Raw genomic sequence first — 15,069 nt, 5'->3', positions numbered from 1 at the left:
AGGCATCACACCTTGGGCAGTCAGAATCCCTCCAGAGGCTGCAGCCAGGATGGATGATGGTCACGAGTTTTGCATACACTTATAGGTTTGGTTCATTTACATATCAGGGGTTAATCCTCTAATTCCAGCTTCAGGTGATGAAGTAATTTACTCCAAGTTTTCCCCCCCAGTTCACTTTTGTTTGCATCTCTCGAGGCCTGAGGCTGTGAGGTGTCCTTGAGTTTCAGGCCTAGAGAGGAATTGTTTTGTCTGGATAAAACAGGAGAACAGCAGCTGTCAGGCTATGGAGTTTTAGAGTTATACACTAAAACAGTGCAAAATTGAAAAATAAAAGCTAAAATCACAGAATCACCAGGTTGGGAGAAACCTTTTCAAGATCGAGTCCAACCCAGCCCCAACCCCTCAACCAAACCACAGCACCCAGTGCCACATCCAGACTTTTTTAAACACATCCAGGGGTGGTGACTCCACCACCTCCCCAGACAGAAAATTCCACTATTTTATCACTCTTTCTGTAAATTTCTTCTTCCTTATTTCATAAATCCAGCCTGTGTTTCCCTTGGTGCAGCCTGAGGCTGTCAGCGCTGCCTGGAGAAAGAGCCCAACCCCTCAAAAAACAAATCTCAAATCCTAAGGCATCATTAATGCCCTGTGAGATCCAATCCACCCTTTTTTACCTCAATTTGTACAAAGTCTCGTGTTGGAATCTGAGGAATCTTGTCTCTGATGTCTGAGATCCAGAAAAACACTGAATTTTATACAACATGAAATTTATGGGAGTGTTTTCATGGTATTACATGAAAACAACTCTTAAAGTGAGATAGAAATGCTAAAAGTGTGAGTGTGTAAATTGAAGTTTCCTTAAGTCACTGAGTGGAAAAGTTAGAGTTTAAACTAGTTTAAAAAATAGAAGACAAGATGGAAAATTTAAGGTGTTGTCTCTTTTCCTTCTTCATTTTCTTCTTCCAGAGGTTTTTGGGTAATTGCAGGTGATTGGATAAAAAATGTCACGGTGCAGCACACAGGTGATGGGTCATTGGGTCATTAAGAAAAATAATTAATGTGTTTATTGTTAATTGAGTAAGAATAAGTATAAATATAAAAGAACTGCTCAATTTGGGGCCATTTTGTGCTTTTCAAGCCAAAGTGAGCCAATGCTTTGTGGGGTTGAACTTGAGCAAAAAAGGTCTAGGGAAAAGCTACCAAATCTTTGGATTATATGTGAATAAACTATGAAGTTTATATGAATATATGAATATATATGAATATATTAATATGAATATATGAATATATGAATTTATATGAATATATGAATAAATATGAGTTAATGAGTCTTTAGAGCATCTTGAGAAAAACACAAGCCTGAAGAAACCAAAAACCACCAGCAGCAAGTAGTAATAGTTCAAAAAAAACCACCAAAACTGAAACTTTTTTAAAAAAATTCTTTTTAGTTTCTTTTTCTGATTCTGCTGCACTTCTGTACTTTTTTTTCTACTCCTGGATTTCTCAGTCTCCTCCTCTGAGCTGAGCTTTTTGGGGATATTCACGGGGAGTTCTGTTTATCTCAGTTCTCCGGGTCAGAAGAAAACTCCAGAGCTCGTTAGGATCTTGTTTCTCTTGTGTTAATTAGGATGTTAACACAGAACTTGGCAGGTCTCTCCAGACTTTCTGCACAAGTTTAATTCATCTTGTCTCTTTGGCTCATTTCAGCTCTGATGGCACAAAATGGCCCTGAGCTACGCAGTTCTTTTATCTTTATACTTATTTTTATCCAATTAACAATAGACACGTTAATTATTTTTCTTAATGACCCCATAACCCATCACCTGTGTGCTGCACTGTGACATTTTCTGTCCAATCACCTGCAATTACCCAAAAACCTCTAGAAGAAGAAAATTAAGAAAGAAGAAGGAAAAGAAACAACATTCTAAATCTTCCATCTTGTCTTCTGGTTTTTAAACTGGTTTAAACTTTTTCACTCAGTGACTTAAGAAAACTTTAATTTACACACTCACACTTTTAGCTTTTCTATCTCACTTTAACAGTTGTTTTTGTGTATTACCATGAAAACATTCCCATAAATTTCATGTTGTGTGGAATTCAGTGTTAAGCATCAGAGACAAGGGCTCACACTCTGTGTCTCAGACTCCAACAACAACAACATCTCATTTTTTTCCATGAGAATCAATCCCTGAAAGCTGAGGATGAGCCTCACCATCCCCAAATTTTCCCTCCTCCAGGGTGGCTTCGAGTACAAGCGAGCCATCGTGGATTGCATCATCGGCATCATCGAGGAGAACCCCGAGAGCAAAGAGTCGGGCTTGGCTCACCTGTGCGAGTTCATCGAGGACTGCGAGCACACGGTGCTGGCCACCAAAATCCTGCACCTGCTGGGCAAGGAGGGGCCCAGGACACCAGCACCCTCCAAGTACATCCGCTTCATCTTCAACAGGGTGGTGCTGGAGAACGAGGCTGTCAGGGCTGGTGAGTGGAGTTCTCAACCTGGAAATGAAATTTGAGGTCATTTTAGTAAGCAGGTAATATAAAAATGGTTTTTATTTGGGTGGTGCTGGAGATTGAGGCTGTGAGGGCTGGTGAGTGGGGCTCTTCTCAAGCTGGAAATGAAATTTGAGATGGTTTTAGGAAGAAGGGAATATAAAATATGTTTTCTATTTGGTTGGTGCTGGAGAATGAGGCTGTCAGGGCTGGTGAGTGGCTCAGTGGCTTCTCCTTAACTTGGAAATGAAATTTGAGATGGTTTTAGTAAGGAGGGAATGTGAGAGAGGGATTTTATTTGGGTGGTGCTGGAGAACGAGGCTGTCAGGGCTGGTGAGTGGAGTTCTCAAACTGGAAATGAAATTTGAGATGGTTTTAGTAAGGAGGTAATAGAAAATATGTTATATTTATGTTATACTATTATAATATAAAAGAGAGTTTTTATTTGGGAGCATTCATGATGGTGCTGGAGAACGAGGCTGTCAGGGCTGGTGAGTGGGGTTCTCAAGCTGGAAATGAAATTTGAGATGGTTTTAGGAAGCAGGAAATATAAAAAGTGGATTTTATTTGGGTGGTGCTGGAGATTGAGGCTGTCAGGGCTGGTGAGTGGCTCAGTGGCTTCTCCTCAACCTGGAAATAAAATTTGAGATCATTTTAGTAAGGAGATAATAGAAAATATGTTATATTTATATTATAATATTATAATATAAAAGAGAGTTTTTATTTGGGAGCATTCATGATGGTGCTGGAGAACGAGGCTGTGAGGGCTGATGAGTGGCTCAGTGGCTTCTCCTTAACTTGGAAATGAAATTTGAGATGGTTTTAGAAAGGAGGGAATGTGAGAGAGGGATTTTATTTGGGTGGTGCTGGAGAATGAGTCTGTGAGGGCTGGTGAGTGGCTCAGTGGCTTCTTCTCAAACTGGAAATGAAATTTGAGATGGTTTTAGGAAGGAAGGAATATAAAAAATGGATTTTATTTGGGTGGTGCTGGAGAACGAGGCTGTCAGGGCTGGTGAGTGGGGTTCTCAACCTGGAAATGAAATTTGAGATCATTTTAGGAAGAAGGAAATAGAAAAGTGGGATTTTATTTGGGAGCCTTCAGGGTGGTGCTGGAGAACGAGGCTGTCAGGGCTGGTGAGTGGGGTTCTCAACCTGGAAATGAAATTTGAGATCATTTTAGAAAGGAGATAATAGAAAATATGTTATAATATTATAATATAAAAGAGGGTTTTTATTCACCTTCAGGGTGGTGCTGGAGTGGTCCCCTCCCCTCTCCTCCTCTCCCCTCTCCTCCCCCAAATTCCTCATGGAGAGCTCCCCCAGAGAAGATTTTCAGAGCTGTTAAGCTGCTCTTGATCACAAAACTATTTCCATGTGCAAATACAGGAATGTTTTAATCTCTCCATATCACTGAATGGTTTATGGTGTGGAAAGGAAAAGTGAAAATTTGGGGTTTTGAGGATTTGTTTATGCAGAATTTGAGGCTCCTCTGACACCTCCCCGTTCTCTCTGCAGCCGCCGTCAGCGCTTTGGCAAAATTTGGAGCCCAGAATGAGAATCTGCTCCCGAGCATCCTGGTGCTGCTCCAGAGGTGAGCCTGGGGTGGCTGGGATCTTGGAATCTGGTTCCAGGCTGGCAGGGATCCCTCTGATTCCCTGGGAGCAGAGATCTCTGCTCCTGAGCATCCTGCTCCTCCAGAGGTGAGGCTGTGCTCTGATTCCCTGGGAGCAGAGAGCTTGGAATCTCCTCCTGAGCATCCTGGTGCTCCAGAGGTGAGGCTGTGCTGGCAGGGATCCCTCTGATTCCCTGGGAGCAGTGATCTTGGGATCTGCTTCCAAGCATCCTGGTGCTGCTCCTCCAGAAGTGAGGCTGTGCTGGCAGGGATCCCTCTGATCCCCTGGGAGCTGTGATCTCTGCTCCTGAGCATCCTGGTGCTCCAGAGTGAGCCTGGGGTGGCAGGGATCTCTGATTCCCTGGGAGCAGCGATCTTGGATCTGCTCCTGAGCATCCTGGTTCTGCTCCAGAGGTGAGGCTGTGCTGGCAGGGATCCCTCTGATTCCCTGGGAGCAGAGATCTCTGCTCCTGAGCATCCTGGTGCTGCTCCAGAGGGGAGCCTGTGCTGGCAGGGATCCCCCTGATTCATTGGGAGCAGTGATCTCTGATCCCGAGTATCCTGGTGCTCCTCCAGAGGGGAGCCTGGGGTGGCTGGGATCCTAGAATCTGCTTCCAAGCATCCTGGTGCTCCAGAGGTGAGCCTGTGCTGGCAGGGATCCCTCTGATTCCCTGGGAGCAGAGATCTCTACTCCTGAGCATCCTGGTGCTGCTCCAGAGGTGAGCCTGGGGTGGCTGGGATCTTGGAATCTGCTTCCAAGCATCCTGGTGCTCCAGAGGTGAGGCTGTGCTGGCAGGGATCCTAGAATCTGCTTCCAAGCTGGCAGGGATCCCTCTGATTCCCTGGGAGCTGTGATCTCCCACCAGGCTGGGATTTTGTCAATCCCAACCAGGGACAGGGAAAACTCTTCTCCCGCTTTTCCTGCGCTGCTGGAGGTGAAGGATGGGATTGGTCACGGAAACATGGGATGAGGATTGAGTCTGAGAACGTTGCTCAAGGAAAAATAAATCACAGAGTTATTATTTTGGGTTGGAAAGAGCTTAAAACTCACCCAGTGCCACCCTTTCCGTGGATTTTCTCTTTCCACTACCCCAGGATGATCCAAGCCTCGTCCAGCCTGGATCTTCCAGCTGCCAAAGCCTCCTCATCCTCACAGACAGGAATTTCTTCCTCACATCCAGCCTAAATCTCTTTGATTTTTTTAATTAATTCAATTTAATTTTTAAATGAATTTAATTTCAAGTAATTTTAATTAATTTCGTTTTAATTAACCCACGTAAGATCCTTGAAAATCAAGGATTTCATTAAGCCAGGGAAGATTCCTGAAAATCAAGGATTTAATTAATCCATGTAAAATTCCTGAAAATCAAGGATTTAATTAATCCATGTAAAATTCTTGAAAATCAAGGATTTAATTAAGCCATGTAAGATTCCTGAAAATCAAGGATTTAATTAACCTGTGTAAAATTCTTGAAAATCAAGGATTTCATTAACCCATGTAAAATTCTTGAAAATCAAGGGTTTAATTAAGTCATGTAAGATCCTTGAAAATCAAGGATTTAATTAATCCATGTAAAATTCTTGAAAATCAAGGATTTAATTAAGCCCAAATCATAAAATATGAAATATATATATATAAAATATTATTTAAAAATGCAAATAAAATTCACCCTCCCCCTCCAGAACTTTTTTGACATCTGAGCATTTTTAAAACCCCCTCAAAACAAGAAAATTCCTGTCCAGATGACTCAGAAATAACATTTTTCTTTCCAGAGTTGGCTGTTCCCATGTCACAGATTCACATTTCACGCCACACTAACGATTTAATTGAAATTAAACCCAAATTAAACCAACTCCTGCATGGTACCAACAGTCCTGCACAATTTGAAAAAATCTGAATGATGCTGCAGCATCAAAATTGATTTTTTATTCAGTTTTTAATTGATTTTTAGCTCAGCTCTGATGTCCCCTTGTCCCCAAACAGGTGCATGATGGACAGTGACGACGAAGTCCGGGACAGAGCAACTTTCTACTTGAATGTCCTGCAGCAGAGACAGCTGGCCCTGAATGCTGCCTACATTTTTAATGGTCAGTAAGAGCAAAAAAAACCCACCACAAAATTCATAAATATATAATATTAAATATTATAAACCATAAATTCACATATTTATTCTGCCCTTAGCGCTTCCCTCCGAGTGATTTGTGCTGAAATCCATCCAGCCTGGCCTTGGGTGCTGCCAGGGATTCTCTGGGAATTCTAAATCATCTGAATTTGGGAAGGAAAATTTGGGAAGTGGAGCCAGGGCTGTGGTCTGGGTTTTTATTGGTTCTTCCTCTGCTGGACACAAATATTTTGATTTTTGCTTCATCTTTTCCTATCCAAAATGAGGATGAGGGTTGGGAATTAAAATATTTTATGTCTTGAAAATCCACGTGAGCAGAGGATTTAATTAACTCATGTAAGATCCTTGAAAATCAAGGAATTAATTAATCCATATAAAACTCTTGAAAATCAAGGGTTTAATTAACTCATGTAAGATCCTTGAAAATCAAGGGTTTAATTAATCCATATAAAATTCCTGAAAATCAAGGATTTAATTAACCTGTGTAAAATTCTTGAAAATCAAGGGTTTTATTAATCCATATAATATTCTTGAAAATCAGGGATTTAATTAATCCATGTAAGAGCCTTGAAAATCAAGGATTTAATTAATCCATGTAAAATTCTTGAAAATCAAGGAATTCATTAATCCATGTAAAATTTTTGAAAATCTAGGATTTAATTAATCCATGTTAAATTCTTGAAAATCAAGGGTTTTATTAATCCATATAATATTCTTGAAAATCAGGGATTTAATTAATCCATGTAAGAGCCTTGAAAATCAAGGATTTAATTAATCCATGTAGGATTCTTGAAAATCAAGGAATTAATTAATCCATGTAAAACTCTTGAAAATCGAGGGTTTAATTAAGTCATGTAAGATTCTTGAAAATCAGAGATTTAATTAACCCATATAAAGCTCTTGAAAATCTAGGATTTCATTAACCCATGTTAAATTCTTGAAAATCAAGGACTTAATTAATCCATATAAAATTCTTGAAAATCAAGGATTTAATTAACCTGTGTAAAATTCCTGAAAATCAAGGATTTAATTAACCTGTGTAAAATTCTTGAAAATCAAGGGTTTAATTAATCAGTGTAAGAGTCTTGAAAATCAAGGAATTAATTAACCCAAGTAAGATCCTTGAAAATCAAGGATTTAATTAACCTGTGTAAAACTCTTGAAAATCAAGGATTTAATTAACTCATGTAAGATCCTTGAAAATCAAGGATTTAATTAATCAATGTAAGATTCTTGAAAATCAAGGATTTAATTAACCCATGTTAAATTCTTGAAAATCAAGAATTTAATTAATCCGTGTAAAATTCCTGAAAATGAAGGATTTAATTAATCAATGTAAGATTCTTAAAAATCAAGGATTTAATTAATCCATGTTAAATTCTTAAAAATCAAGGATTTAATCAAGCCATGTAAAATTCCTGAAAATCAAGGATTTAATTAATCCATATAAAACTCCTGAAAATCAAGGAATTAATTAACCCAAGTAAGATCCTAGAAAATCAAGGATTTAATTAACCTGTGTAAAACTCTTGAAAATCAAGGATTTAATTAACTCATGTAAGATCCTTGAAAATCAAGGATTTAATTAATCAATGTAAGATTCTTGAAAATCAAGGATTTAATTAATCAATGTAAGATTCTTAAAAATCAAGGATTTAATTAATCCATGTTAAATTCTTGAAAATCAAGGATTTAATCAAGCCATGTAAAATTCTTGAAAATCAAGGAATTTATTAACCTGTGTAAAATTCTTGAAAATCAAGGGTTTAATTAATCCATGTAAGATTCTTGAAAATCAAGGATTTAATTAACTCATATTAAATTCTTGAAAATCAAGGAATTAATTCTTGGCAGCAAACTCTTGGCAGCTCTGTGCCATCTCCAGATCAGTTATTTTCCTGTTTTGTTTTGTGTTTCCTGTGTGTCTGCAGTGCAGCTGGGCCGTTTCCAGCTGCTCAAAGTGAATTTTTCCTGCCTTTTTCCCCGTGCAGGGCTGACAGTTTCTGTTCCTGGCATGGAGAAAGCCCTGCACCTGTACACCCTGGAGCCCTCCGAGAAACCCTTCGACATGAAAACCGTTCCCCTGGCCACAGCCCCCATCTGTGAGCAGAAATCAGGTATCAGAGGGGTGGAGATGGAGCCTCAGAGCCTTCTCTTGGTCTGCTCAGCCCATCAGCAGTTCTGTGCATAATAATAATAGAAAAAATTATTATTATTATTATTATTATTATTATTATTATTGCTATTATTATTGCTATTATTATTGCTATTATTATTGCTATTATTATTGCTATTATTATTGCTATTATTACTATTACCATTATTACTATTATTGCTATTATTACTATTATTACTATTATTGCTATTATTGCTATTATTGCTATTATTGCTATTATTACTATTACCGTTATTACTATTATTGCTATTACTATTATTGCTATTACTATTATTGCTATTACTATTATTGCTATTACTATTATTGCTATTACTATTATTGCTATTACTGTTGCTATTACTGTTGCTATTACTGTTGCTATTACTGTTGCTATTACTGTTGCTATTACTGTTGCTATTACTGTTGCTATTATTACGACTATTATTACGACTATTATTACAACTATTATTACTATTGCTATTATGACTATTATTACTATTGCTATTACTATTATTATTACTATTGCTATTACGACTATTATTACTATTGCTATTACTATTATTATTACTATTGCTATTACTATTATTATTACTATTGCTATTACTATTATTATTACTATTGCTATTACTATTGCTATTATTATTACTACTACTATTACTACTATTACTATTACTATTACGATTATTATTACTATACTATTATTACTATTACTATTATTGTTATTATTAATATTAATATTAATAATGTAATTATACTTTATTGTTTTATTTTTTATTATTTTTATATTTATTATTTTACTGTTTTTATTATATTGCATTATATTAAAATATACTATTATTTTTTTATTTTCATTTTTATTATTATATTGTATTATTATATGTTTCTTTTTATTTTAATTTTAATTATTATTATTTTATTTTTATTATTTTATGTTTTTATTGTATTGATATATTTTAATATATTATTATTATTTTTGTTCTTATTTTTATTATATTGTATTATTATATTACAATATTTTATTTTTATTTTCATTATAATTATTATATTGTGTTATTAGTGTTATTAGTGTTATTAGTATTATTAGTATTATTAGTATTATTATTGAATTTATTGGGTCACAGCCTTTGGAAAAAGGTCATTCCAGGGGTTCTCAGTCACTTCTCTGATTTTCTTCCACGACCTTGCACAATTCTTGAGCATCTTCACTTTGGGGCTCTTTTTTATTCTCCCTTCTCCTCCTTCCTTTCTTTTTCTTTCTTTTTCTTTCTATTATTTTTTTTTTTCGTCTTTTTTCTTACTTTTTTCTTTTTTCTTTTTTTATCTTCTTTTTTCTTTCTTTTTTTCCCTTTTTTTCCCTTTTTTTTCCTTTTTTCTTCCTTTCTTCTCCTTTCTTCTCCTTTCTTCTCCTTCCTTCCCCTTCCTTCCCCTTCCTTCCCCTTCCTTCCCCTTCCTTCCCCTTCCTTCCCCTTCCTTCCCCTTCCTTCCCCTTCCTTCCCCTTCCTTCCCCGTCCTTCCCCGTCCTTCCCCGTCCTTCCCCGTCCTTCCCCGTCCTTCCCCGTCCTTCCCCGTCCTTCCCCGTCCTTTCCTGTCCTTCCCCGTCCTTCCCCGTCCTTCTCCTTCCTTTTTTTTTCCTTCTTTCTTCCTTTTTTTTTCCTTCTTTTTTTTTTTCTTACTTCTTCTTTGCTTTTTTTATCTTCTTTTTTCTTTCTTTTATTAAATTTCTTTTTTCTTCTTTTTTTTTTCTTTTTTGCTGGCTCATCAGGGTTAAAGTGTGTTTCATTCCTCATAACTCAGACTTATTTCCTCCACTTTCAATCCAGCATTTCCACACCAAAGATCAAAAAAAAAAAGATATTTCAGTGTGTGAGGAGCCAGGCTGGCAGTGGGGAATATTTAATTAAAAATATTAAATATTTATTATATTAAATAGAATATTTAGTGGCATTTAAACCTCCTGCATGGTTTAATTGCTTTTAATTAATTAACCTTTGCTATTTTTGTCTCCCCAGAGATTGCCCTGGTGCCCAGCAAACCTGAGAAAGTGGCTCCTTCACGCCAGGATATCTTCCAAGGTAGGAGAGATTTGGGATTTGGGAAGGAATTCCTGGCTGGGCTGGAATTCCCAGAATTCCCAGATCCCTGGAATTACCCAAAACCAGGCCTTGGACCACCTTGGGATGGTGGAAAAGGGGATGGAAGTGAATTATCCTCAATATCCCATCCCACCCAAACCATTCCAGGATTCCCTGAGGTTTTGGGATCACCACCAGAGCCTGATCCCGTTTTTTTTCCTTCCTTCCCAGAACAACTGGCAGCCATCCCAGAATTCAAGGGCCTGGGTCCTTTGTTCAAGTCCTCAGAGGCAGTGCAGCTGACAGAAGCAGAAACAGAATATTTCGTTCGCTGCATCAAACACATCTTCCCAAACCACATCGTTTTCCAGGTGAGGAAAATCCAACTCCTCTTTTTATCCCAGGATTTGGGAGAACTCATCAAAAAACCCCACAAAACCAAACATCCTGGATGAGGAAATGCCAGAAATATTTCCAAGTTTGTTTTATTTTTTATTGTTTTGTTTGCTGCAGTCTGCATCAAACACATCTTCCAGGTGAGGAAAATCCACCTCCTTCTTTTATCCCAGGATTTGGGAGAACTCATCAAAAAACATCACAAATCCACTGCAGGCCACAGAGATTTTAACTAATTTGGGCAAAAAAACCTCCAAATATCCTGGATGAGGAAATGTCAGAAATATTTCCAAGTTTGTTTTATCTTTTATTGTATTGTTTGCTGCAGTCTGCATCAAACACATCTTCCCAAACCACATCGTTTTCCAGGTGAGGAAAATCCACCTCCTCTTTTTATCCCAGGATTTGGGAGAACTCATCAAAAAACCCCACAAAACCAAATATCCTGGATGAGGAAATGCCAGAAATATTTCCAAGTTTGTTTTATTTTTTATGGTTTTGTTTTATTTTTTATTGTTTTGTTTTATTTTTATTGTTTTGGTTTTTTATTGTTTTGTTTTATTTTTTATTGTTTTGTTTTAATTTTTATTGTTTTGTTTTAATTATTATTGTTTTGGTTTTTTATTGTTTTGGTTTTTTATTGTTTTGGTTTTTTATTGTTTTGGTTTTTTATTGTTTTGGTTTTTTATTGTTTTGGTTTTTTATTGTTTTGGTTTTTTATTGTTTTGGGGTTTTTTATTGTTTTTTATTGTTTTGTTTGAATTTTTATTGTTTTGGTTTATTTTTTATTGTTTCATTTTTTATTATTTTGGTTTATTTTTATTGTTTTGGTTTATTTTTTATTGTTTTATTTTTTATTATTTTGTTTTTTATTGTTTTGTTTTAATTTTTTATTGTTTGGTTTTATTTTTTTTCTTTTGGGGTTTTTGTTTTGTTTTATTTTTTATTGTTTTGTTTTATTTTTTATTGTTTTGTTTATTTTTTATTTTGTTTTTTATTGTTTTGGGTTTTTTATGGTTTTGTTTTATTTTTTATTGAATTGTTTTATTTTTTTATTTTTTTATTTTTTATTTTATTTTTTATTGTTTTGGGTTTTTTTATTGTTTTATTTTGGGTTTTTTTTGTTTTATTTTATTTTTTATTGTTTTATTTTATTTCTTATTGTTTTCTTTTATTTTTTATTGTTTTGCTTTATTTTTTTATTGTTTGTTTTATTTTTTCTTGTTTTATTTGCTGCAGTTTGACTGCACCAACACCCTGAACGATCAGCTCCTGGAGCGGGTGACGGTGCAGATGGAGCCGTCGGACGCCTACGACGTCGTCTGCTGCATCCCCGCTCCCAGCCTGGCCTACAACCAGCCCGGGATGTGCTACACCCTGGTCAGCATCCCCCAGGATGACCCCACTGCAGGTCAGAAACTGCCTCCTTAACAAACTGTCTCATTTTGGATTTGGGTTCCTTTTCCCTTTGAACTGGAGATTGATGAGAGGGAGGTTATTTTCTCTCCTTTGGTCTCAGTTGTTTATTCTTTTCTTATCAGCATTACAAGGTACAAGGAGCTGTGTGCACTGTGATAGAAAAGGGGTAAAATGGCTCACAAAGTTCCTCTTCAATGTCTTTTATATGTCCATTTACCCAATTAACAGATGCCAGCTTGTCTCATTAAGGACTTCTGGATTTGGGTTCTTTTTCCCTTCCAACTGAAGATGGACCAGAGGGATGTTATTTTCTCTCCTTCGGTCTCAGTTGTTTATTTTTTTCTTATCAGCATTACAAGGTACAAGGAGCTGTGTGCACTATGATAGAAAAGGGGTAAAATGGCTCACAAAGATCCTCTTCCAGGTCTTTTATATGTCCATTTACCCGATTAACAGATGCCAACTCAATTATTTTTCTTAGTGACCCAATGACCCAACACCTGTGTGCTGCACTGGGGCATTTTTTACCCAATCATTTACTACCACCCAAAAACCCCCAGGAGAAGAACATGGAGAAGAGAGAAGAAGGACAAGAGACAACACCCCTAAATCTTGTCTCCTGTTCTCTAAACTGCTTTTTCACTCAGTGATTTAAAGAAACTTTCTAATCTACACATTTACACTTTTCCTATCTAACATTTGTTTTCATGTATCGCCATGAAAACACGCTCGTGAATTTCATCTTATATGAAATTCAGTGTTTCTTTGAATCCTAGAACTAAATATTAGAAACAAGGGCACACACTCTGTATCTCAGACTCCCAACATTGCACTGGGATAGAAAAGGGGTAAAATGGCTCACAAAGATCCTCTTCAAGGTCTTTTATATGTCCATTTACCCAATTAACAGATGCCAACTCAATTATTTTTCTTAGTGACCCAATGACTCAACATCTGTGTGCTGCACTGTGACATTTTCTGTCCAATCACCTGCTACTACCCAAAAACCTCTAAAAGAAGAAAATTAAGAAAGAAGAAGGAAAAGAGACAACATTCTCCCTCTTGTTTTCTATTTTTTAAACTAGTTTAAACTCTGACATTTTCACTCAGTGACTTAAGAAAACTTTAATTTACACACTCACACTTTTAGCTTTTCCTGTCTAACATTTGTTTCCATGTATCACCATGAAAACATGCTCATGAATTTAATATTATTTGAAATTCAGTGTTTCCTTGAATCCTAGAACTAAATATTAGAAACAAGGGCACACACTCTGTATCTCAGACTCCAACAAGAAACCATCCCCAAAAATCCCTCAGGTGAGGGTTTGGAGGCTGAGACAGAGCTCTGTGGTTTTAGCTCTAACTCTGAGATCCAGAAAAACACTGAATTTCATCTAATGTGAAATTTATGGGTGTGTTTTCATGGTGATACATGAAAACAACTGTTAAATTTAAATAGAAAAGCTGAAAGTGTGAGTGTATAAATTAGAATTTAAGTCACTGGGTGAAAAAGTTGAGGTTTAAACTCTATTTTATTTTGTTGTATTTTATTGTGTTTTATTTTGTTGTATTTTATTCTGTTTTATTGTATGTTATTGTATTTCATTTTGTTATTCCGTTATTTCATTATTTCATTATTTCTTTTCATTTCTTTTAGTTTCATTTCTTTTCATTTTTCATCTCTGTTCTTTTAATTTCTTTTCATTTTTCATTCCATTTCTTTTCATTCCGTTTCTTTTCTTTGCTTTTCTTTTCATTTCTTTTCAATTAATTTCTTTTCAATTAATTTCTTTTCTTTTTTCTTTTCTTTTTTCTTTTCTTTTTTCTTTTCTTTTTTCTTTTCTTTTTTCTTTTCTTTTTTCTTTTCTTTTTTCTTTTCTTTTTTCTTTTCTTTTTTCTTTTCTTTTTTCTTTTCTTTTTTCTTTTCTTTTTTCTTTTCTTTTTTCTTTTCTTTTTTCTTTTCTTTTTTCTTTTCTTTTTTCTTTTCTTTTTTCTTTTCTTTTTTCTTTTCTTTTTTCTTTTCTTTTTTCTTTTCTTTTTTCTTTTCTTTTTTTTCTTTTTTTTCTTTTTTTTATATTTTTTATTTTTTTATTTTTTTCTTTTTTTTCTTTTTTTTCTTTTTCTTCTTTTTTCTTTTTTTTCTTTTTTCTTTTTTCTTTTTTCTTTTTTCCTTTTTTTTCTTTTTTTCTTTTCTTTTTTTTCTTTTTTCTTTTCTTTCTTTTCTTTCTTTTCTTTCTTTTCTTTCTTTTTTCTTTCTTTTTTCTTTCTTTTTTCTTTCTTTTTTCTTTCTGTTTTCTTTCTTTTTTCTTTCTTTTTTCTTTCTTTTTTCTTTCTTTTTTCTTTCTTTTTTCTTTCTTTTTTCTTTCTTTTTTCTTTCTTTTTTCTTTCTTTTTTCTTTCTTTTTTCTTTCTTTTTTCTTTCTTTTTTCTTTCTTTTTTCTTTCTTTTTTCTTTCTTTTTTCTTTCTTTTTTCTTTCTTTTTTCTTTCTTTTTTCTTTCTTTTTTCTTTCTTTTTTCTTTCTTTTTTCTTTCTTTTTTCTTTCTTTTTTCTTTCTTTTTTCTTTCTTTTTTCTTTCTTTTTTCTTTCTTTTTTCTTTCTTTTTTCTTTCTTTTTTCTTTCTTTTTTCTTTCTTTTTTCTTTCTTTTTTCTTTCTTTTTTCTTTCTTTTCTTAAAAGTAACATTAAAAATTAAAATTAGGAGAACTAAAATTAAAAAACTAAAATTAGAAAAACTAAAATTAAGATTAAAAAATTAAATTTAAATTAAATTTAATAAAATGATATTAAAGTTCAC

At 34.9% G+C, this 15,069-nt stretch overlaps 1 protein-coding gene across 1 annotated transcript in view; it reads left to right on the top strand.

Moving 5' to 3' along the window:
• The window catches only part of LOC131573722 (coatomer subunit gamma-2-like), a 33,043-nt gene that overhangs the window by 13,324 nt on the left and 4,650 nt on the right, over positions 1-15,069 (top strand). Inside the window, exons 14-20 of the mRNA XM_058827932.1 lie at positions 2,241-2,484; positions 4,012-4,087; positions 6,093-6,196; positions 8,223-8,348; positions 10,396-10,458; positions 10,690-10,829; positions 12,094-12,265. Of these exons, the coding sequence (XP_058683915.1) occupies positions 2,241-2,484; positions 4,012-4,087; positions 6,093-6,196; positions 8,223-8,348; positions 10,396-10,458; positions 10,690-10,829; positions 12,094-12,265 (925 nt within the window). The remainder of the gene's footprint in view (positions 1-2,240; positions 2,485-4,011; positions 4,088-6,092; positions 6,197-8,222; positions 8,349-10,395; positions 10,459-10,689; positions 10,830-12,093; positions 12,266-15,069) is intronic.

Source organism: Poecile atricapillus, chromosome Z (assembly GCF_030490865.1).
Source record: "Poecile atricapillus isolate bPoeAtr1 chromosome Z, bPoeAtr1.hap1, whole genome shotgun sequence".
Lineage (NCBI taxonomy): Eukaryota > Metazoa > Chordata > Aves > Passeriformes > Paridae > Poecile > Poecile atricapillus.
Note: the sequence above shows the minus strand (reverse complement) of the source record. Positions and strands in the feature narration are given on the sequence as shown.